The sequence below is a fragment of the Homalodisca vitripennis genome, chromosome 3, assembly GCF_021130785.1.
Source record: "Homalodisca vitripennis isolate AUS2020 chromosome 3, UT_GWSS_2.1, whole genome shotgun sequence".
Classification (NCBI taxonomy): domain Eukaryota; kingdom Metazoa; phylum Arthropoda; class Insecta; order Hemiptera; family Cicadellidae; genus Homalodisca; species Homalodisca vitripennis.
Window position 1 is genome coordinate 161,695,398 of NC_060209.1, and position 25,543 is coordinate 161,720,940.

Genomic DNA, 25,543 nt, shown 5'->3' on the forward strand with positions numbered 1-25,543 from the left:
CTCACTTGCTGGGCGAATTTACTACCATTACATAGTAAATATATATATTCAATTACAAATTATGTATATATTCAACCATCAGCGATGCAATTATGGTTACCATTGATGTCCAGTCTCTATACACAAACATTCCTCATAGTTTGGGCAAAGAAGCAATTCATAGTTTTTTAACCACTAGACCTAAGCAAGCCAGTCCCAGCACAAAATTTATAATGACATTACTTAATTTTATTTTAACTATGAACAACTTTAAATTTCAAGATAAAAATTACCTCCAAATTAATGGAACAGCTATGGGCACCAGGATGGCACCTGCGTATGCTAATCTATTTATGGCAAAATTAGAAGAAGATTTTTTGAATTCTCAACCATACAAGAGGTTTGTAGGATTCATTGACGATATTTTTATGATTTGGAATAATAGCTTAGAAAATTTAAAAGAATTTTTGGAAAATCTGAACAAATTCTCGATTTTGAAATTTACTTGGAAATTTTCTAAAGAAATCATAACATTCTTGAATGTAGATGTTTTTATTAAATCTGGATTTCTCAAAACAAAAACTCATATTAAAGACAGTAACACAATGGATTATCTACATTTCAACAGCTGCCATCCTGTACATGTCAAAAAATCAGTACCAAAGGGTTTGTCAGTTAGGGCCAAAAAATTATGTAATGATAGTGCAGATTTTCAAAATTATCTATAAAAACTTGGAAATGCATTTGTCAAGAGAAAATATCCTTCAAAATTTATAAATAATCAAATTAAACACTCTAATGTTCATAAAATCCAAAAGAATGATGACGTAAAATTTATAACAAAATATTTTCCTGGTTTATATAAAACAAACAATATTCTAAGAACGGCACACAAAATTCTTGAATCTTCACTAATTACTAAAAACTTATTTTCAAAACCACCCAGGCTAGTGTTTCGTAGAAATACTAACCTGAAAAATCTTCTGGTACGGCCCAAATTGCCACCTACTGACATTCAAAATTCAGAAAAGAAGAAAAATTTTAAGTGTCAACCCTGTAAAGACAAATGACATAATACTTGCAAAATTATAAAATCGTCCAATTTTTTTACCAGTAGTAATACAAAGAAAACTTACCCTATTAGAGGAGAAATTAATTGCAAAAGTAAAAATGTAATTTATCAATTAACATGTAAAAATTGTGCAATGGATTATGTTGGATTGACAACAAATCCATTGCACATAAGAATGAATAATCATCGTTGTTCGTCTAAAAAACAGGATGAAAAATTGGTTTCACAACACGCATTAGGCCACCAACAAAAGTTTTGAACAATGTTATTCACTGAAAGGTATTTGCAAAGTACGCGAAGATGGAAACAAAATTGACTTAGAAAATTTAGAACAGGCACATCAGTTAATATTAAAATCAAAATTACCCTTTGGTCTGAATAAAAGATGAAATAATAAATTGTTTTTATTATGTATTATTTTTTCTAAATTATTTTTTAAATTCTTTCTCTGTTCATGATATTATTTATTTCTCTTTGGTGTTAATCACATGTTAAAAATTCCTGTTTATTTATTTGTTTATGTCAATTTTTATTTATTTACTTTTGTAAATTTTGTTGGTTTGTTGTTATTTTTTATTATACCTTTTTGAAAACGGCAAAGCCGAAATATTAAAGGAACTTTATATCAAGAAGTCTAATAATTTATATATATATATATATATATATATATATATATATATATATATATATATATATATATATAGGTATAAAAGAAAACAAAACACGTTTCTTCAACTCGAAATGCTTAATATTTCGTTACTTTTCAGTTACATTATCAAAAGCATGTATACAATCAAATATAAACAAATATAAGAATGAAGGTTATAAAAACATTGGAAACAACAAAAACACATGGTATCAAAGAAGGAAATTAAACACGTAACCTTTCCTAAACACAGAGATAGATAAAATGTTTGAATAATAAATTTAAATTAGCTGTGTCTCAAATTTAATCCAACTGATGATTTTGATTGAAGAACCATTATGTTTGCTTGTTCTTTATTGTCATAATTTTGAAACTTCTTGATGCCAATTAGAGACAAAAAATTTTCACAACAAACAATAAAAGGTTTTATTGTGTTGGACAGCGTGTGAAGATACGGGTCTAAGTAAATTTTGATGTCGAACATCGGGCACGATGATTGTTCATCCTCACCCTAAGTGACGTAGATGTTTCTCCAATGTAGTCTTTAGGGCAATGTTGACAGGATAATTTATAGACTAAATTTTCACTGTTACATGTGATATCTTATGCAATAGAATATTTTTTGTGTATCGCAGCTTTTGTAACAGTTTGTAGATTGCATATTCCACTGCGTGGTTTATTGCACGGATGGCATTTGTGTTTGAAATTTTGACTGTTGTCTTTATCTTTAATACATTTTGGTTGAACTAATAGATTTTTCAGATTTGGTGGTCTTTTGAAAACAATTCTAGGAGGTCTATTAAAAAGATCCTTTGTTTCTGGAGATTGTTCCGATATTTTGTAGGCGGTCTTCACAATTCCATTTACTTTGTATAATCCAGGATGGTACTGAGTTACAAATTTGGCATCTTTTTCCACAACACTTAAAACATGGTTTGTGTTTTTAGGCTTTTATATATATATATATATATATATATATATATATATATATATATATATATATATAGTAAAAATTAGCGCACATGTGTCTCGCCTTAACTTAGTTTCTCAAAGTATTGTCTAGGCCTACATTATATTTTTTTATAGATAATAATAGATTGTAGTCAAAATAAATTATGACATTTCTGTGAATATAAAGCAGATAACTAACAATCTTTTTAGACGAATTTTAATTAAATGCAATCGAGTACTGCTTTATGAATGCGAAAGTTGCACATTTAGTGTTGTGACTTGCTTTGGCCTCTTCTGAGTATTAAAGGGTTTAAGTATGACATACTGCTTATCTTCTTCAAATAATAATCACTTCAATATAATAAAATATAGCAATATAGAAGAACATTTGTCAAATATTACAAGGTATGGGTACGCCACACCCACGTGTCGCGTAAGATACTACACTGAGGTTGCATACAAAATATACAATGTATAAATCATTTACATTTCGAGATATCCTGCGGGCAGATAGACTAATTATCTTACAGAAAAGAAATTTATACATAAGTTGCCCTCAGCTAAATTCCATAGTTGGTCATGGACCATCACAGAACACATTTTTGTGTGGAAATGACGTTTCATGCAAAATTAAGTCTACGGATGAAATCTCTCTCATGGTATCTTTCCACATGTAACATTCAAAGTTTTGTTCGTTAAGTTTCAAATAGTAAAAGTTTAGATCGGTTAGGTAAAGTACCCGTTTTATACTGCAAGAGTGCACTGAAATCAAATCCTGTAACCAAGATTTAACAATGACTTTCCACTCTATTACTTTTTCGTTTTACTCTATGATTCACGTGTTTAAATACATGTACTTAGCTTATTTATTTTGTTATTTCGTCTTTGGTTACCCTTGCGACCCATTTTGATATATTCGCTAATGCTCAGCCAGTAAGTGACTTGCACAATCTTCTGTCTCAGTGTTACTTATATAGAAATTGAGCTCAATCGAAAATTTAGTCTGTAAACTAATTTTGTTTTTCAGATATCGCCCAGACACGCAGAGAGAAATGCAGTTTTTATAGCCTCTAGAAGGATAGGCTTCACTAATCGTCAGCCAGTAAACCGGTTTCTCCATTACTAAGGACTTAAAGGTCCTTATAAAAATTTTGTCTAGTTTGAATTGAAATTAGTCAGTCTGTTTGTGCTGTAAATGTTTAATAAAAAAGTCCTACAGGTGTTACAGACGATACATAGCTCCCTTTTGGTTCATGGAAGACATCTACTGATTTTGGGATTAAAAGATCAAAGTTAAACATAGAAAATTAAACCATTATGGCACGAGAAAATCACAGGATAAAGATTATTTTGAAATATTATGTGTGAAAGGTAACCATACGACGATTATAATGTTAAAAAAGTTAATGAAATAATTTTGTTGTGTTGTTGATTTCCTACAGGATGATCGGCTGGGAGTTAAACGTGGTAGTTACGGTCAGATCGGTGAAGACTATCGTTGCGTGTTGCCAGGTCCTTTGATTCTCCATTTTATCGGTCTATTTCGCTAAATGAGGTCATTGCCAGGTCTGTTACACAAGTTTCTTTCCCAACAACATTTGGGAAAATGCTAATGGTTTCAAACAGGAAATAGACCATTATTGACATAACATGGCTATTGGTAGAAGTGACAAACACACGAAACACACGCGGGGAAAGTGAGAAGCGGAAAAGCGCAAACAGGACAATGAGTCTAGGCCTCAGTTATGTGAGCGTGAGAACTTAAAAGGAGAAGACCAATTAGCGATGACTAGTGAAAGTGACCTCTACACAAAAGATGCGGTAAAAATTCCAGCTCAGGTTTCGGTTACTTCGGTCAGAAATGTGTAGCTGGGTTACGCAACACGCACATTAATAACACACACAGAACATAACGTATTATTTAAGATTGCTCGGATACGTGTAGTTTATGACATAAGGGTTTCGGCTTCTTTATTTTTGGGTCTCTGTGAAGCGATGATTAAACGTGTTAGTGTACAATGCATTGATTAATTCAAAAACAGTTTAGCTTTATATACCAAATGGACTCGCCTTCGGCTCGCTGGGGGCTACGCCCCCAGGCCCCCCATGATGTACGCTTGCAAATTCGGGGATAAGCGGAATTCGGGGACAGGAGAGATTCGGTTGTTGGTTAAAAATGCAAGCATGACGTATCCAGTCTCGCCACGGGGAGGCTGGCAAACGTGGAGACCATATATTATTAACAAAATTACATCAATCGTTGGTTAATGTTGATCTTCAATGTCGTGTACATCTTTGCATATTTAGTTGTGTATATACTTGGTGTAAAATTATTGGGTAATAATGTTTTTTATTGAAACTGTTGTTTTCCCGTTAGTTTGTCGATGCTTTAAATGCAAGCATGACGTATCCAGTCTCGCCACGGGGAGGCCGGCAAACGTGGAGACCAAATATTATTAACAAAATTACATAAATCGTTGGTTAATGTTTAATCTTCAATGTCGTGTACATCTTTGCATATTTAGTTGTGTATGTACATGTGTCAAATTATTTGGTAATAATGTATTGTTGAAATTGTTTTTTGCCCGTTAGTTTGTCAATGCTTTAAATGCAAGCATGACGTATCCAGTCTCGCCACGGGGAGGCCGGCAAACATAGAGACCATATATTTACATCTGTGTACATCTTTGCATATTTAGTTGTATATATACTTGTGTCAAATTATTTGGTAATAATGTATTGTTGAAATTGTTGTTTGCCCGTTAGTTTGTCAATGCTTTAAATGCAAGCACGACGTATCCAGTCTCGCCACGGGGAGGCCGGCAAACATAGAGACCATATATTTACATATATACAGAAAACTATTTACATCGTCGAGGAGTTTTGTTTTGGCAGGCCCTCTAGCCTACTGCCGCATCAATCAGAATGGGGAGTTTTGTTTCTGGCAGGTCCCATTGCCTACTGCCTAATCAGTCACTACGGGGAGTTTTGTTTTGGCAGGTCCCCTAGCCTACTGCCTAGTCAATCACGACGGGGAGTTTTTGTTTGGGCAGGTCCCCTAGCCTACTGCCTAGTCAATCACGACGGGGAGTTTTTTTTTGGGCAGGCCCCCTAGCCTACTGCCAGTGTCAATCACGACGGGGAGTTTTTGTTTGGGCAGGCCCCCGACCTACTGCCAGTGTCAATCTCGACGGGGAGTTTTGTTTGGCAGGCCCCCTAGCCTACTGCCAATCTCAATCCGGTTCACTGAAGAAGTTCGCTGTACACGATGTTCTTCGCGTAGGCGACTTCATTGTGTACCCTTTCGGGGCGGACGAGGACAACGATGTCTTCCGGACATCGAACTCTACTGAGCAGGACGTACAGCTGGCCATGAGTGAAACAATCAGTGCGAAGATCGACTCCGACCTGATCTATTGTCTGACCTTGGCTTTTGTGGCCGGTCATCGCGTATGCTAGCATCAGAGGAAACTGACGTCGACGGACAAGTAACGGCGAACCTTCAACGATCGCGAACCTAAAGATTATTCTAGGAATACCGATAGGTTGCGCGTCGTGAGGGCGTCTGACGGTAATCAACCGATTGGTTTATAGCCGTCACAATGACCTTAGTACCGTTTACAAGGCCGTCAGCGATATTTAGATTCCTCATGATGAGGCACACTGAGCCGATCTTAAGTCGCAGCACGTGATCAGGAACACCCTTGCCTGTAGCCTGGTTCAGTAGAGGGACTTCAACAGCAAGATTGTCATCGTTTTCACGGTCCACAGTGTCGGCGCTTCGCAGCTCATGAAGGCGACCGTTCTACAGAGTTCAAGATTATGTCGTTGATCTCTCTAACGTTCACGTTCAGAGTCGAGAGGATCGCACGACGAGCACACTGATCGGGATCGCGGAGTACGTCGGCAGGAAAGACGGTTGAGATGAGGACTTGTAATGCAGTGACATACCTCACCTCGGCCAAGGGAATAAGTGTGTCACTTTCTCTACCCTCCCCGAAAGTTGTGGACGGAACAGTGCCGTTGCCTACTGCGAGAAGGAAGTCAGGAGTAGTCAACGGAACTGCTCGTCCTGTGCGGTGTCGTCAGAGAGAAGACGCGGAACAGTCGCCACAGACGCGAGGCCCGAAGTGAAACGCACGCGACGGCATCTGCCGTACGTGCCTTTACAACAACGGGTGCGATCTGCCGGAAATCTCCAGAGCACAGAAAGATCTTGCCACCGAATGGCTCATCGCGGTTCATGAGATCTCGAAGCGAGCGGTCGAGGATCTCAAAGATGTAGCGATGGGCCATCGGGGCCTCGTCGAAGACGATGAGCTGAGCAGCTCTTATCAGTTCTGCACGCTGGGACCCGTTGGTTATGTTCCAAACGCCAGACCCGTCGCCCAGTTCGAGCGGAAGCCGGAACATGCTGTGAAGCCGTTGAACCACCAGGCATGTTTCCTGCAGCGATGCCCGAGCTGGCGACGGCCAGTGCAATCTGACGACAACTACGCACGTGTGCCAGTATGACACGAAGAAGTGACGTTTTACCATATCCCCCGGGACCATCGAGGAAGATTACTCTTGAGGATCGGCGGTCAACCGGGGTTGTCGAGAAGGGAACGCACGTGTTGCAGAACGCGTCTCTGATCTTCTGAGAGCTTTTGTTCCCATTCCTCGACAATGGCCCGCTGTTGGTTCTCGCCATAGTCCAACAGCTCCCTTCCCACTTCTGTCGTGTCATCCTGCACGTCGGGGAGACCACAATCTACTAAACACAATCCCTGCCGACGTAGACTGCGATCGATATCGATCAAGGAAAGTGTATACGCTCTTTCGGGGTCAAGTGGGTTCCTTTCCAAGTGGTCCTCGCAAAGGGTGTCACGGAAGGAATCCCACAGAATTGCTGCAGGAGCACCCATATTACAAAGGAGCACGAAGAAGGAACGAAGTCTCGAAGCGACCATAAACCCAGAAGCCTCTCGCAGCGCTTCGCGGTACTCATCCTCGTCTTCAATCAAGCCGAGCTGACGACAAACCTCCTGGAACGTACGGCAATCAGGACCACCGCGTGACAGGAGGTCGGAGTAGCCGCGACAAGGTGTTGACAAGAGGAGCATCCGAAGGTAGTAGAGTTCTCCACGATTAGGCGAGACCCAAAACACTCTACATACCTTCCCTCCACGCTGGCGAGGTGTGACGAAGTGTTTCCCGTCTTGATGTTCATATATCGGTTCTGTTTTTTGGTCTTTGTCATGAATAATGTAGTTCTCAAAAAATGTCAGGTAAGTTAAATTGTCAAAAAGTTTCATCAACAGGTCTGTTAAAAATACAATAACAACTTGGAGCTTGATCTAGTTATCGCGGAGGTGAGATCACGGGGACGAAAACAGACGTGCTGTTTACCCTCAAGATGGACGGGTAGACACTCAACTGTCGGTTCTGACTTTGAGATTGGGAAGTCCAAGAGACGCCAGCATGCGTCGCTTGCACCAACCATTCTCTTAGTCACATAGTGTTCTACCTCGTCCTCTTGTTGCCACAAAGGAGTGGACGGTGGACGTTTTGAAGTGACCCACCCTTCATCAGGTATTTGAATAGATACTTGATGACGCGACGGGTAGACGCAAGCTCCAAGTTAATGTGTGCTTCGTACTTAAGCAATAGTGCGGCGTTATATGGAACCACCCATCCATCATGAACAGTAACAGACCTGTTGCGTGACTTGATTTGACCGGTATTTCTATAATCCCGCCTGTACTGAACAAATCCTCTATCATCCACGTGAGTTTGTCTGGCATGAAGGCTTAGGATAGAACTTTGTGCAGTGACCCTTCACAGCGTCCCAGCACAGGAAGTCGGTGCGATGATCTGTGCCACAAGGACCGTGGATCATGTGCTGCAACACCAACTTCCTGAGTCTTCCACCGGCTTCTGCTTCCGAGGGGATGTCCGCGCGGATTACAGAGTCGATTTCGTCTGCTTGTACTGGACGTCTCCGTCAATCTTAAACACAATGTGGGCGTGAGGAAGGGCCCCTCATTTGCATTTCGATGACGTAGACGATATAGTTCGTGCAGCCGAACATCGCTCCGCTCCGCAGATCTCGAAGAAGCTCTAGAAGTTTTATCTGGAAAACTCTGCAAGCCGTGCTAGGGTCACTGCGTCCACTGCCGTGAGGACACGCTCTCTTGTTTTCCTCCCCAAGTCGCGCTGTACGTGAATGTGAGGAAGTACGTTGGTGAACCCAGGCGTGTGACGAGAGCCATCGCGTTCTCGTAATGAATTTTCATGTACCTGGGCCCACCAGTGAAACGTACTTGGGAGGGTAAAACTTTACCAGGCTGTGCCCCACCCTCGCCTTGGACTGTTTCATCCCGAGCGATGTCTTCGCTAAACCTGCCTTCCTGCCAGACCACTGCGTTGAGCGTCAAGAAGTTCATTCAGCTGTCCTATCCGCATGGCATTTTGGGCTGACGACCTTGACTGTGAAAATTTTATAAAACGAAGTCTCTCCTCTTCAAACCTCGCAAACATCTCGACCTGCCACGCTTGAGAAAGACGACCAAGATAAGAGAAACGAGGGATTGGAGAGCAAGAGACAACGTGAATAGTTATACTGAGAAAGCTTTTTCCCGTTATTATCCAGCATGCCGATGTGCCAACCCAAAGTGCCTTGCGGATAGAGAAGTGGGTACTGGAAGGGCTCCATCAGAGTACTAAAGAGGTCGATTGTAGAAGGTCTTCCAGCCCCACTTTCCAGACGGTGAGCCGACGAGGCTCAATAACTGCGTCATCACAACTAAGCACGGCGTGCACTTCAATACCTCTTTGCCTGTCACCAAGAACATTTGCCATGAGTAGCTCGACTTGTCAACTGGAATTCCAGGTGTGCGTTGATCGAGGGCTCATTACTCAAACGCCGAAATTCATGAACATGTGGATTTAGTGAATACAAGTAATTGGTAATGGCGTCAGTTATGTCGGCATCAAGCGATCTAGTCATGGCTATGTTCCTGCGTTCTTCACCATTCGTCAATATACAGGCGGCACCGGTTTACGAATTGGACGTCCCCACCCGCAGTAACGAACCTTTGGCCGGGGGCGTCCAAGCTGTACACCTGGTGGTACATCCTCCCTTCAATTTTGAAGAAGGAGAGGCCACTTGGGTGCCGGTATCCGCCTGAATTTCTAGGGCACAGAGAGCAAAGAGGTCATTGTAAGCACGGGCTCTGTCGAGAAAGCGGCGATTAGAATAGAACGGTGCATTAAGGGGCGGTAACTTTGTCACATTATATGCGCCCACTCCACAGCACCACACTTTTTTCTGCCCTCCTCTTCCTCGAACAGAGGTGCTTGGCAGTGAGGACAAATGAAAACGTCATCACACCAAAGACAAAGACTTGTTTTTTTCAGTTTGTATAAGTTTATGTCATAGAGTAGTACACCGCTCCAATATGCCATTGGTCCGTGGGCAACGATGAGACGAGCAAGTGAGATAGGTAAGTAATGAAGTTCGGCTAGTTTTGGATTATTAAGACGAAACAATCTAACTCTGTCGTGACATGCGTCAAGGTGTCGTTCCTCATACCGATGAACGGCCTTCCTGTGGACATCAGGATGTTGTTCGTCGTAACGACGGACGGCGTCTCTGTGGCCCTCAGGGTGTTTTTTTGCTGTAACGGCGTACGGCGTCTCTGTGGATATCGGGGCGCTGTTCAAGGTATTGACGCAGTTTATCACGAATAGTCTTAGAATTCCTTTTAATATAGTTTTTCTTTTGCCTCTCTCACTTGCTCGTCTCTCGTACTTGCAAGTCGTTTGGGGACGGCCACGGCGTATCTTTTTAGGCCTCCCAATGGCCTTGTGTTTGATTATACACTCTAACGGAGACAGAATCACTTAGGGCTCTTTTTAAGTTTGGGATCATCAAGGACGTTATCTTCACGCGTCCACGTGAGTGGTGAATAGCGTATTCTTGGTAGGATGTCAGAAGTTAGAGAATCGGACTGGACAACGTTGTGGGTCGGTGGTCGATAAAAACTCATTCGAGTTATAGTGAACTGTCTCGTCGACCCGTCAAAAGCAGTGTTAGACAACAATAAACGAAGCCAGTCCAGGATAACTCTCGCACTGGAAGAGCCGCGCCAGGTTGTTGTTCTCATTGGCCAGATCATAATTTCTCTCCTCATTCACTGGATGGGGATCAAACAGATACAGCTGCTCCTGGGAACGCCAAAAAAGCAACTGTAACTGTTTGTCCAGTGAAGAGGAATCCAATGTTGTGAAGGCACTCGGCCATTAAACACTCCAAAACATTGGACAAAGACGTAACGCACTCGTTCATATCTGATCGTTCAAGGGGGTATAGGGCATCATGTACAAATGCATTTTCTGCAACGGCAACGGACTGTCCCTCGATGACAAAATTAGCGTGAAGTTCATCGGGGCACAAGTACCGGTTTCCACCCATACGATTCTCATCCCACAATCTATTGTAAATACCGTCGCCAGTGGAATGAGAATAGTATCGATGGCCGCTGTAGAAAATTCCAATCCAAGGGCCTTCCATACAAGGGCACAGGCCCGAAATCGCAGTGCATTGAGTGTTTTTACTCCTCGGAAACAGCTGCTCGTTACCCTGATGGAAAGAACCCATAGCAACGCAATAAAACGACATAGTACCGTGAACAAGCGAATTATAACAAAAGTTAAAAGAAAAAAATTACTTTGAAGACTAATGTAGAGGTGTCCCAACAATTCAAAGCCAAAGAATGTTTAGTATCCGAAAATTTCTCCGTCCCTATCTACCGAATTAACGGAAAGATCAGCCTCTGTTTCACACGGCCTAAGGTACTCTGTTACGTACCGTACAGAGCTAGCCGGACTCTGCATTTCAAGATTAGTAGTTAGGGATAGACTGAATTTTACAACGTGAACTGAACTGAACTTTTAACTTTGAAGACGTATTGTCGCTTAACCGTTGAAGATATGATAAAAAGTGACTGGACATTTCTTGTAGGAAATATAATTTGTTTTGGGTGTTCTGCCCTCAGAATTTTGATATAACCTCTAGTTCGGCCGCTATTTATTATTTACTAAAAGTCTGCACAGTAAAAAACAGCACTCCGTCCCTATCTATTAATTTTACATTATTCTAATTTTCAGGTTAACCGTTAAAGATACGGGAAACGTGCAAAGGACCTTTTTTGTAGATCTCCTTATTTCCTAACAGATAAAGGAAAACACATTTTAAGCTATTGATGATCGTCCGGTCGCGATCGGGTCAGAAATAAAATATTTGTGACAAATCAAGAAAAGAATTTTTTTCAAATGCGTTTTTGCAGCCAAACCAATGGAGAGAGATCGAAAGTCACTGGACCTTTTTTGTAGACCTCATCGTTTCGTATTAAATTGCGATTTTTTATCTACCCTAACTATAAATGTTCAGCTGACACAGAGCCAAGAAACTAAATTCTGAAGCAGAACTTAAAAAATTAATAATTTAAAACGCGTAATGCGGCCAAACCGGTTGAGGATAGGGCAAAATGTTACTTAACCTTTTTTGTAGATCACCCGATTTCCTAAATCCATTGAAAATTTGTTTTGAGCTACGGCCATCCGTTTGGCCGCTATCGAGCCCGAAAGGTAAAATTTTCGGCGAAAATTTCAAACTTTTTTAATTTAATCGCGTTTTGCAGCCGAACCGACGGAGTTAGGGCAAAAAGTAACTGGACCTTTTTTGTAGTTCACTTCATTCCTGACCATGAATTTTTTCGTCAGATCGAAGCTAGCTCAACGGTACGCCCGCTATCGGGCTTCAAAGGGAAGCCTGCAAGGGCAAAACAGGGGTCACTTCGCGAATTTTTTTTTGAGGTGTTCAAAAGTAAAAAATTCCTGTTTTTCAGACTTTTCCCGGTGGTTTGAAGACTCCAGCTAGGTGTGTGCAAAATTTGGTGTTTCCAGCACTTCTAGAAGTGGGTTAGAATTTGTATACCCTATCAGTCAGTCAGTTACACATGCGGCTGTATATAATATAGGATTAGTTCATATATCACTTAATTATTGTTAGATTTTGAGCGGTTGAAACTAAAACAATTTTTGCAATTGTATTGTTCTTACTGTATACACAGTGTTTATAATTTCTAACTCAGTAAAATTACTTTTATATCTATTCTATAAACAGTGTGTTCATAAATTACGCTAACAAACGTTACCATATAATTGCTCAGGTCAAAATATGTCAAAAACTTAAATGATATATTGCTTAGATTACTAACTCTAATTTTAGCAAATAAGTATTGGAATACGTCTTAGCCAGGAAGCAAAATTCCCATGCGTTGTGTCTGGATTTATTAATTTTATTAAGGCCAGAACTTCTAGTAAATATTAATCTTGAAATACTGAGTGATAGAGTAAATAAGTAAGTGAGTTGAGTTCATGCTTTTTTATTTTCAAAGATTAAAAACAGTACTGAAGTTACACGTTCTTATCGCTACACTTTTTATTTTATTAATTAATAACTCATCTTATAAATAGAATTAGTTGGAGGTTGATTTAAGCATGTTTGTGGTTAAGAATTGTTAGGCAGTAACATTCAGTGCCTATCTCTCCGTAGAGCTAAGATATGTGGTCGTCAAATTAAAGAGAAACATTTTTATTTCGAAAAATATTGAGGAACTTTTCAGTGTTTCAAATGAAGTTTATATAATTAGGAATATATTTTATTTTAATGTGCAAGTCTAGTAATCCATCCCATGTGTAGTGTCAGTACAAATCAGTGTGTTATAATAAATGGTTATTATTACGAGATAGCTTCTGAAGGCTAAAATTGATTTATTTGCGTACACCCTGTACCGCGGTATGAATTTTAGGTACTTCGATCTATAAAAGTAGACATATTTAGCAAAATTTAGTGGCAGTACAGTGATTACGATAAGATAAAAAAAATAGCAATATACAACGGCATTAATGACGTACGAGTATGGTACCACTAAATACGACGACAAAACAACTAAGAAAAGATTAATCAGAATAGTAAGATAACCAATGAATAATATAACTATAAAACAAAGATCTTCAAAATCTAACATATCTGAATTTAAAATGGCGGCAACACAAAATGTACAAACTGTAGTAATTATTTTTTTAATGAAATTTTATGAACAATATATTGAAAAATATCTAAATATGGTAAATATTTAATATAAATAGTAGAAATAGAATATTATTATTATTTTAAATGAACATTTTTATTTTAAATTTGAGGCTTACGGGACGGGGTTTTAATTAACATCAAACTCTCCTAGTTCATAACACGTGAAAACATTGCGTAAATTGAATAAGCTTACACAATTAACACAATGTTTCGACGTGGTGTGAACCGGAAGGCGTTCATTTTAATTATGGACATTAAAATATGAATTATTTTTATGAGACAAATAACGGAGCATTACGGTGATTACAGAGCGCCACCCCTCACTTAAAATACAATAATTGTTGTTAAATCGCTGGTTATTACATGCAATGCTAACCCATTAGTTAGACCAATGTAAAAATGTAAGTACATCTTTTTTTATTAATTTTGTTCATGGTTTTAGGTACGTCACACTAAGAGTGATCGCATAGGTGGACGGACAGACAACTATAAGATTTAAGACGGGTGTTGCAAATTTCAAAAACATTGTCGAAAATGTATCATTAAGTGCGTAAAAATACGCAGATTATTAAGTTTTAATTAAAAGCTTATTATGAACAAAATTGCTGTTGTTTTTTGAGCTTGAATTTCTTACTTTTAAGGTAACGTATTTTATATTAGTCTAATTGAAATTAATATGCTTTTGGAATTTGGTGAAGTATATTTTGTCTTCCAGTCCTTTTATATAACAGTTTTTCATAATGAAACCTTACTTAATTAAGTTATTGGCTAGGTTTGAACACTTGCTTTGATATGGTCACGTTTCATTTGCCAGTGTGGGCTAAGGGGTTGGGGGGAACCCTTATAAACAAGAACGGCACAATTTTGAACACGCCTTGGTCGGACATGTACAACAGTAAAACTCATTTCATGTACCGTACAGACAGTATGAAGTATAATGAACACCGCACTGTCAAACACGTATATGTCTAAAGTAACCGGCTGGACTTGCTAACCAGTGTTCAAGAACCAATCACCATTGTGTAGTACTGGACTCCCAACAACAATAGTCGGGACACTCACTAACAAGACAGTAAGTATCCCGTCTGCTGGGAGTTGGACGGGACAGTAACGCCTGACTTAGCAGCTATCCCAGCAGTATTGAAATCCCAACCCATTACATCCAAGCAGCCAGTAGCATTGGTCAAGTTTTAGTTGTTAGACATTGATATATCATTTTCAGTTAGTAAAACTTTAACGTGATAGAAATAAAGTAATGCGTTATTATAATAATAATAATTCGATAAAAATACAAGATTCAGCCGTAACAAGGTAAGTGTTGTATAGTAAGACTCCCTCCAACATAGATATAAATAATAAGTATTAGTTCGTAACAGTAAAAATATTGTTTTACATAATCATAATTAGTTAAAGGGAAGTCACACAAACAGAGCCCAAATAAAGCTTACATGTGCCCCCCTATTTTTTGGTCGATCATAATTTTCAACACATATTAATTATGTTTTCCACAGAGGTTCAATAAAAAATATATTAATTCACTTATGTAATTTGCATAATATATCAACTTATATTCCTTATTTTGTAAAATTTGTGTACTAATTTTCGTAAGATTCTAAATAAACATTGGCTTAAAGTAAGTACTGGCCTGCAATATTTGGGGTTTATAGGATTTTGCACTTAACGCTAATAAGCGTACGTGAGGTTCAAACTTTCCCTGTCAAAGCTGCCAACCACTAATCGCTTAGAATATCTGACTTTAGCTGTTTGATCCCTCTTCTACTTTCTTATAATCTTTAAAATTAGAAATTAAATCGTATTAAAAGTACGCCAGATTTAACTCGTTTTATTCAATTACACATTTAAACATTTTTAATATCTGGGTGAGATCTTCATACAGTCCATACTTATTTTTACAGATAAATTCATGCGTTGGCTTGCATCAAAGGAAACGTGCAAACATAATATTTAGTTTATTAATATTAACAAGGTTCATGCTATTCATGACATAATCATATACAGAATAAAAAGATACATCTAGTAAAACTAGCTTAATCTTTCAAAACTATCTAGATATAACACGTAAACAGTGAGGAATAGCATTGAATAATATTACGAAATATTTAATAAACGTGGAGTAAAAAATGTAGGGTGGAAAGGAATGCTTAGTTCATTTATGTTCCTAACGCTTTATTTAGATTGCTTTATTTAGTTAGTATTTTGAAAAATACTACAGTTTAGTTTTTATAAATTAATTAAAAAATATATGAAAACAAGGGATGTGTAAAATATTGAATTAAAATATTTTTTAATATGTGTACAAGACTCTCTTTGACAAAATCGTGCGTAGTCCAAAATACCTTTTTTATAAAATAAAAATACATCTAAAAGTAGTTCTTGTTGATCTCCAGATTGCCACAGTGTTAAGTAAGGTAAAATATGTTGTAAGAAATACAGAAGTATTTGTCAAGTGTGCAAGTCTAAAACAGTACACAGATTCCAGAAGACATCTTCCGTAATGTTGTATAGGTGAATAAAAATTAAAATTCTTGTCAACATATACACTCAAGAATTTAAATTCAGACACTACCCCTCTGTCATCTACCCAAACACCGAGACCGTCGTAGAGCTTTCCTGTGATTGCGAAATGTGAAGTCATATTCAAGCTGTTTTAAGGTTGTTAGGAAGGTACCACTACCTGTTATCATCTCACGAGGTAAACTAATGGGTACTATATCTCAATCATATCACCTGGGAATAAAGAAAAGTTCCATCCTCTTCCAGTTAATGCGGTAAGGGAGAGTATTTCCGTGATCATGTTTAGGCTAGTAACAGCCTTTCAAAGTAAGGTATCTCAACCAACTCCGACAGCCATACTCTGCATTAACCAGACCTATCGATCAGCTCTTTTTACTCTAATATCTCGACATATGTTGTTGAGATGAGACACTCTTGGAATCATTTCTGTAACCAGTTTAGCTTCTAATGACTGGTATGAATTAGACTCTTGGGACAGAAAGCAATGTTAGTAAATGATTATCAATTTGTATGATTTATTAAAACTAAAACATCTCTAAAGATGTGTCAATGAAGTTGTGAATTAAATAAAAATAAGGTGTAATTAATCAAGTTTGACGCAAAAACCACTTACTGCTTTGTTTATTACTTTCCTATAATTATTGATCAACTCAAGTACAAAAAATAATATCAGTTAAACAAAAATATTGACATTCAAAACTTTTACATTGCTATTGATTATTACACAAATAACTGAACATTTTTGGATTTAAATATGCCTATTTATTTCTGGAACTGTACAGAAGAAGTGACATTGTCACCCATAGTAAATTTTCTTGTCCTTCCAATTGGCAAATAAAATAAGTCATTGGAGCATTTTGTGAATTGGGCATTTTCTGACTTTAATGTTCAGTACATTAGTTGGTGGTCAATAGTGTTAAATAAAAAAAAAACAATCCAGTTTGTATAGTACGACATTCCTTGCAGGTAATTGGATTACGGCGCCAATCAGTCTAGGATCAGCTCGCTCTAGCCTGACATGGTGATTGGCAGTTAGTCTGGCTGCAGCTCGGGGATACGCGATTGTTATCGAACTGATCTGTACATCATCCCTTGAAGAGCTCTTTACTGACAATCCGGATACAGGAAATTGTGTTATGCTGCATGATTATGTAACATTTAGAATACTTAAACTGATTTAATGTCTTGTGATTCCGTGAAGAGATAAACGCTAAGCTAATAAAATATGAAATTTATGTCTCACTATACGGATAACTATATTTTAACAATAAATTAATTACACTAACTAACATTTACATGTTATAACACCATAATGCCATGCAGTATACCAGAGCGTTGCGAAACAAAGCACTCGTAAAATAAATTGTAGTCATCAATGTGGTTTTAGATTCACTGATTGTATTAGTCGCAGCTCCTTTAGGTGTCATTAAATTTCGAAAAACATGAAACTTTTAATCAGTCTATTAGGAATATCAGACATTCAAAGTTTAATTTTTATATCTGGCCCCTAGCGTTTTACAGTGAACGCACGCACGCGCGTGCACACACACACACGCACGCACGCACGCACACAGAAGTGAATTAGCAGTCTGTTTTTGACATTACAAGAAATAGTGCTGTCTCTCAATGTTTACAATGGAATAACTTGTACCCTCCCTTTTTCAACTGTAAAAGAATGGGCGAGTTTTTGGAAATAACTTATTGAAATATATATTTCCTCACGTCATACGTCCTTAAGAAACATCCAACTTTCTGAAGTCATAATTAATGAATATTGTAAAAATAGATTAAATATGTTCTTAGTGTCCAAAAATTGTTCTTTCTTAATAATTTTTACTTTTACAGTGCCTAAATAAATCAGGATACTTACATAATAGTCAACGATGTGGTTGTGAGGCGAGTGATGGACGTATCCAGCCCTGCACACGGCTGCCAAGCCTGCCAATGTTAGTACGATCTGAAAACAAAAACCAATGCAACACTGACTTATGGATAAACAAGGTGATTAATAGGATTCTGATACATTCGACTTCGTTTATTAATACACACATTGCTTTCAATTATCATAAGTTTGATTCGCGAAAAAAGGAAAATTAACAATTAATTAATTACTATCGTTTAACTCATCGTCCATTGGTTTTCTTAACTAACTTAAGTTAATTGTCGTATTTACTTGACTCAGTATCATAATGAAGTACAAGCTTTTTAAATAAGTGTGTGTTTATAAAGTTTCTTTGATATATCACAAAACGGATACAACACTAGAATTTAATAAATTAATATTTAAGTAAACATCAGACAAACCAAAAGTACATGATGTATTTTAACGTTGATGCATTGTAAATTTAAATGGGCAGTTTTTTTATTTGTAACTAAAACTATATATCTAAAAGAATTTATACTGATTTTATTTGGGAGTAATGTAATATTTTCATGTTGCATTAAAAGAACCCCCAACTAAAAAGTGAAGGATAAAAATCTATTAAAAATTTCTCAGTGAGTTTTATGCTATTGAAAATAGAGAATCAAATAGCTGTGAAAATAATATTTTATGTGATTTGAAACAGAACCGTAGTTGTACACTTTCCAAAAACATTCAGATTTCTATATGACAAGCATGTAATATGGAAGAACTATTTTTGGGAGTATTAATGAATGGCGCACCACGAATTCTAGATTCAATTGTTTGTTTATATCTGATCAAATTACATCTCACATGTGAATAGTGTTCGCAGAAATGAAGCTAATGACAAAGTATGGCTTAAAACCACAATAATATTTTAACTACCTTTTAACTTTCCTCACACACGCATTGTTAGTCCAAATGATCGAATAAGCCATTTTTGTACAGGAAAATACTACATTATTACATAAATTTTGATTACAAGAACTGTCAATACATTATCAAACAACAATATTACAATTATTAGACACTCGATCTGTCGTGTAACCGTACACGTCGCTACTACTCGGTATGTACGTGTTAGTTTCATGTTTCAACTAACTCATGTTACTGCAAATCTCGGTATCTTTCATCATATACGCACAGTAGGTATTGCTTTGTAACGGGCAAACAGAATCAACTATCAAAGGAAGTGATGTAACGTAAATTCACTCGTGGTTTATATTATGCATGTAAAATAACCATATTACCAGATGGGGTTATACCAGATGCCACTTGCATTACTTGTAGCAGTACTGCACAACTTCATATTGAAATGTAATATAACGTGAACTTGAGAGTAAAATATGTGGTGTAATGGATGATGCGATTTGTGTCAATGATTCAGGTTTTAATCAATATCCAACAACCGAGAGTGTTTATAATGAATACATTAGTAAGATTGTATACTTTGTTGACACCGAAATAAGCAGTATTTTCTTATTTATCAAATGTAAAATTATCAATTTCCAAATTAAAACCCGGAACTTTAAAAAGATATTTTGAAGACAGGCGTGGAATGTTACTTTGTTTACTATGGAAACACCAGCTTGTTTGCAAAAACTTTGTATAAACTGCCAGTTTTGTGTTTTTTTCGGTCAATTAACAGCATAACGGAGTATAGTTTAGTCATCCCAATAAATTCAATGCATGCTTACGTCAATTTAGTCTAAACAAATGATTGGTGCCAAAAACGTTTAAGGGTCTTTTGTAGCACATCCGCGTTAGGGACGGAGGCGGTCAGTGAATTCCTTCTGGCACAGTTCTGAGCGTAGAGCATAAGCAGGGTCGGACGTACCAAACCAAACCTTGCCTTGGAATGTTTCAAAATCTTCCTTATGCATGTAGATTTAATGGTTTATTTATACTTGAGGAATTGTTTCCCATCAAATAACATCAAAAAAATTTCATTTCAAATGTATGTGCGCAATGCATTTGCACTGACTAATTAATTGGCATATTGTATCAAAGGAACCGATCCTCGAGATTAGCACGTGATTGCATATCCTGTGGTACGGTAACGCCAGGTTGTCAAGTGGTTTATCACCCACAGTTACTTCGAGGAAAATGTTAACTAAAACGTATTTCATTATCTTTAGCCAGGGTGAAGATTTTGACTTGTGTAAGTAATTTAAGAATTCTATTCTTACACAAATTACACAGTATAAATTAGGCAGTATTAACGGTCTAATTACTCTAGACAACTCAGTGTAGCAGAACCTTTAAAATAGACTATCTAATAAAATTTATTATCTCACGAGTTTTATAAACATTTGTTTCCACAATGCAAGTTGTAGAATGTATTAAAACAACAAATTGATTTATGCTATTCTCCTATATGCCTACGGTGGGATCTCAATGATTGAAAGTAAATTTTAACTAGGCCTCATTTATTAAACATGATGGTTTAGTGTTATTGCGTTACTAAAGCTCATATTTAGACACAATTGAGTTTTCAAGCAAGACCAATTATACATTATAGGAGAGGTCCTTTAAGAGGTATTTTTACGATACATAGTTTATCCTAGTAAAAGTCCAGTTTAACTATTACCAGGTTTGTCCTGGTACTAAAATTCCAAACTGAATTCAAAAACCTATGCATCCCCGTATCTGAGCCCAGTTGACTCCTCAAAGTGTCGCTGAATAAGTAAGGTTCTGGGGTTGTCACTCCAATGGGGCTGGTAGAGAACTTCCACTTGAACTGAGTTCCGAAATTTACTTTAAGGATGGACACTAATTGAATCCACTCATTTCCCTAATCATACTAATTTGTGTCTTCAAGTATAGTCTGGAAGTTCCTATCTTCTAAATGGTCTTCATTAAGAACTCTCAAATTAATACCAGTGAAGTTACTTTCGAACATTCCCAATATCCAGTGGAATTTCACCTCTTTGTATTACACTAAACATTCTTAATATCGTAAGATTAGGTTTATAATGTTTATTGAAAGGACTCAAAACAAAATATAACTCTCTAAACGGAGATCACTGGATTTTCTTGAAAAGAGGAAACAAACTACAAGAATAGTGAAAATTTAAAAGGTTCAATTAAATAAAATAGAGTAATATATGATGAGATGAGATTCAGGGAACAGGAAAATACAATTCTCCATAGACTCTAACAGGGCCAAGAAACGTAGAACACTAAGGAATTCATCTAAAACTTTTTACACCAAGGGGACTAGTTCACAAATAATGTACAGTCTAGATTTTATAAGAAATCAGAGGACCTACAGCTCGGAAACTATAAATGCAGCGTTTTTTTTTTTATTCTATTTATTATCATTTTATTCCTTCAACATCTAGACCAACATAGGTATAACCTTGTAATTTTAGCTAGTCACGAAATATTATCATCGAAAGTATTTAATTGATCCGATGAAAGAAAGAAGCAGTTCTCGCAAGGCTTTGGTAGTATAAAACAGATACCCCCAAGAACGATAGAAGTTGGTAAAGGGGGTTAAATAAACACAGGGACACCAAGCGCTTAAGAATCTCATGTCTTCCTTAGTGAATTTTAATATTTTAATATCAAAATAACGGTAAAACTAACGGTAAGTTTTTTCTAGTCCTACAAATATTTGTAAATAATATACAGTATATCTTATATTACGCTAAAAAATCTTTAACAGCAAATAAATGTAAATTCATGTTAAACTTTATTAAAATATTTTCATGATACATATACTAAAGATCAAAGATCAGGTACATAAAGGGCCAACTAACTAAACCTGGAAAAAGTAATACTCAATTCTTTCAGTTCATAAATGCCGAAATTTGTTTATTAACGTTCAAGTCAAGTAATAAATAAAAATTATTCTCTGTTATAAAATAAGTAAAACTTTTTTATCATAAAAGGAGTGTTACACCTCACTTCTCACACCTCAATTTATGTTTAGAAAATATTAACGTTTGCCTATTGTCCATTATTTTATTTCGTTTTTTCCAGCAAAAGTTCAAATTTACGGTTTACAAAAATGGTATTTATTCTACCAAACAAAGATCTAGGTTTTCCTCCTGGATTTATTATAAATTCCTTTTTTATTAAATGTGTAAGAGTACTAAGAGTACACAAGGTATTACCCTTCTTTAAAAGAAAACCGTTTCTAGTTGTATCATGTTTATTTTTAGTAACAGAAGATCCTAAATCTTTCTTATTTCTTAGTTGAAAATCTAATAAATATATAAACTTCATTTTTATCAAATTTATTTGTTAAATGTACAATATTCGCAAATTATAAATCACTTTACAGCTTCAGTACGTTAACTAGCCAAAAATTAAAAAGTCTCTTTTTCTACAAAATGTACTGCACAGGGTAGTATAGCCTATTTTTCTATAATTTAATTTTATAACAGTTTTGTGTTTCAAATCAATATTAAATGTTCGTGGTACCAACAGCTTGTTAGTTAATTATAGCATAAAGTAAGTGTATATGATATAAGCTGGTAATATCAATATTGCCACAGAAGCTATTTTTTAACTATACACACGATTAATTACAATTTCGTTACGGGAGCAAAACAAAATTATTATTTTATAATAGCTTTAAGCTGTAAGTCATAAAAATGATCCATTAAAGGCAATGAAGAACTCTACAGGGTAGAAGCCTCACCTGGTTCATATTGCTGTCCTGAGTCGCGGTCCTGACTACACCGCTGCGCGCTGCTTATATACCGTCCCCTTCTCTGCGGCCCGGCCCGGGCATCGGCAGTCTCGCGGCCTCGTCCTTGCATTATCCAACCTCTGGAGACCCTTCGAGATCCCTTCTGGGCAGCGTACTTAGGAAAATTATTGACATTCAATTTTTGAAAATAATTATATAATTCGTCACGTACTATACCGTGACGTGGATTCCGGATAAAGCTAAATTCAACAAGATGGTCCTATAGCTGCAGCTGCAGCGGCTGCGTGGAGGGTCAGAATATTTTTCTATGCCATATTGGGGGGGGGGGAAGTAAAATGAAAAAGATTAATATTTCGTTTACCGGCAACCTCCCTACTTAATGAAGTAATGACCTTGTAAAAAACTCAAAGGATTGGTACAGGACAATGTTAGTGCTTAAGTTTTTAAATCTTTATTTAAAGGTGTTCAGTGCAATATTCCATTCAAATTACCTTATAGAGCATAGCAGAAGTTCAAAATTATGTAAAAGATAAAATGCTCACAACAATGATCATAAATAATTTACGAATCTCAATCAATCTACATTTGCAATGTTATTAAGAAACAGCAGCTGTAAAGGTAATTATCAGTTTGGTATTAAGAGTTATACCTGATATTTTATTTTTGAGTCACATATACTTAGATATCCAAGACAAGAGTGTATAGTCAAGTGGCATGACATTCGTCTGTGCCGCGATGCATAATTAACTGGAGCACTCTCTTTGTTATATCACGTGTGCATATTTTTCCTACACGTAAAAATACGTAGAGATATATCGTAGATAATTTTAATCCATCGAGATATAAATCAATTATTATCCAACATAATTAGTAAGTAGTTTTGGGATATGACAAAACTACCATTTTAGCAGGATAAAAACTTATAATTATTTACCTATACATTGATGAAAATTACTACTAAATAGTTATACAATCTGTTCTGTGTTTTGGTCGATAGTAAATATTGACCTTAATGGAAAATTGATATCACTACTTAAATATTGTTGGTATTATCGTAATTATTACGTTTATATTTACTTTTTATATCTACTATATCGGTTTGGTATTTTCAATTGGTTAAACACAAATATTTATAGTTTTGTGTTACTAAACAAAATCGAATTTTAGGATGAAAGAATACTCATTTTTTTATTTAATATACCTACATTAAATGGTTAGTAGAAATCCAATATACTATATACACTTGGTAGTATATAAGTATGAAAATCGACAAAGTTACTAAGTTGTATAATACAGATTTGTTTATTTAACAAATTATAGTTTATTTTATTTTAAACCAGTTTCGTTATTACAAAATAACCCCGCTATACTAACTACCAAATTGTTTACAGTATCATGGCTACATATTGTAATAAAGGAATTTTGCAGGAAATTAAAACTGGAGAGGCCCTAGGGGTAAATGATTATAAATGATAGAGAAGGTAAGCATTTTAACAACGCTGTTGTCACGAAATATGTCACGCTGAGACATATTTCTGTTCTATCAAGTGTTCTGACGTATTTACTTAAAGAAAATGGTGGCAATCGTGTACTCATCATATATATATATATATATATATATATAAGTATATATATATATATATATAATTATATATATATATATATATATACAATGCCGTTTAGAATACTATATTTCCTAAATATTTAAAATTAATCAAATTATGTATTCAGTAGGAAAAACTGGAAAAGGTCCTAGGGGTGGATGATTATAAATTATAGAGAAGGTAAGCATTTTAACACCACTGTTGTCATGAGACATATTTCTGTTCTACGAAGTGTTCTGACGTATTTACTTAAAGAACATGGTGGCAATCGTGTACTCATCATATATATATATATATATATATATATATATATATATATACAATGCCGTTTAGAATAATATATTTCCTAAATGTTTAAAATTTTAAATATTAAAGTATGATTAAAAAGCATCATAACATTTTAATCATACAAATCGTAGCTACACAAACACTGTTCCAAGATTTTTCATATAATTGTAATTTATTAAAGAGTTTTATGCGCTATGCAGATGTCAGTAGCAGTAGAATAAAAATATCTAATTATACATATATACATAATTAAGTTTAATGTTTTTTCAAGTTTCTATAAGCGTGCTATTTTTAAGAGTTTAAACTTACAAAGAGGTTTTTTTCTGTAATCCGCGGACAGTTGCTACAGAAACTTACAACTATCGGATGCTATCTATGGTTGTTTGTTGGGTATGTTGTCGACATCCGCACGTATGTCACTACAGTAAAAACGGATAATAGGTAGCTATGAGAAGTATGTTGTAGTTCATGATATTAAAACAAGGTCTATTATATCTTTACTTTCATAAGCGGTATATTTTGTGCAAATGATTTAAATTTTGTTTAAGAAAGAAGAAAAATATTTGAGAAGAGAAACAGAGTAAAATTTAGAATTTACGAATCATTCAACTTTCGTATTAGTGTAATTGATTTCTTTTTTTATATAAATTAAACATGTTTTTACAAATATCTAAAACTATAAACTATAGCAAATAAATAATTGTTTCATAAAGTATTTAAGTATCCACACGCATTTCAAACAGTTTGATAAACGTTTTT

The 25,543-nt window shown here is 36.1% G+C and overlaps 1 protein-coding gene across 1 annotated transcript in view; it reads right to left on the bottom strand.

Annotated features, from left to right (window-relative positions):
• LOC124358760 (cuticle protein 7-like) overlaps positions 1-22,900 on the bottom strand; it is a 37,823-nt gene extending 14,923 nt beyond the window's left edge. The window contains exons 1-2 of the mRNA XM_046811056.1: positions 22,881-22,900; positions 18,197-18,283 (exon numbers count right to left, since the gene is read on the bottom strand). Coding sequence (XP_046667012.1) covers positions 18,197-18,283; positions 22,881-22,889 — 96 coding nt within the window. The 5' untranslated portion in view covers positions 22,890-22,900. The remainder of the gene's footprint in view (positions 1-18,196; positions 18,284-22,880) is intronic.
• Positions 22,901-25,543: the final 2,643 nt, after the last annotated feature.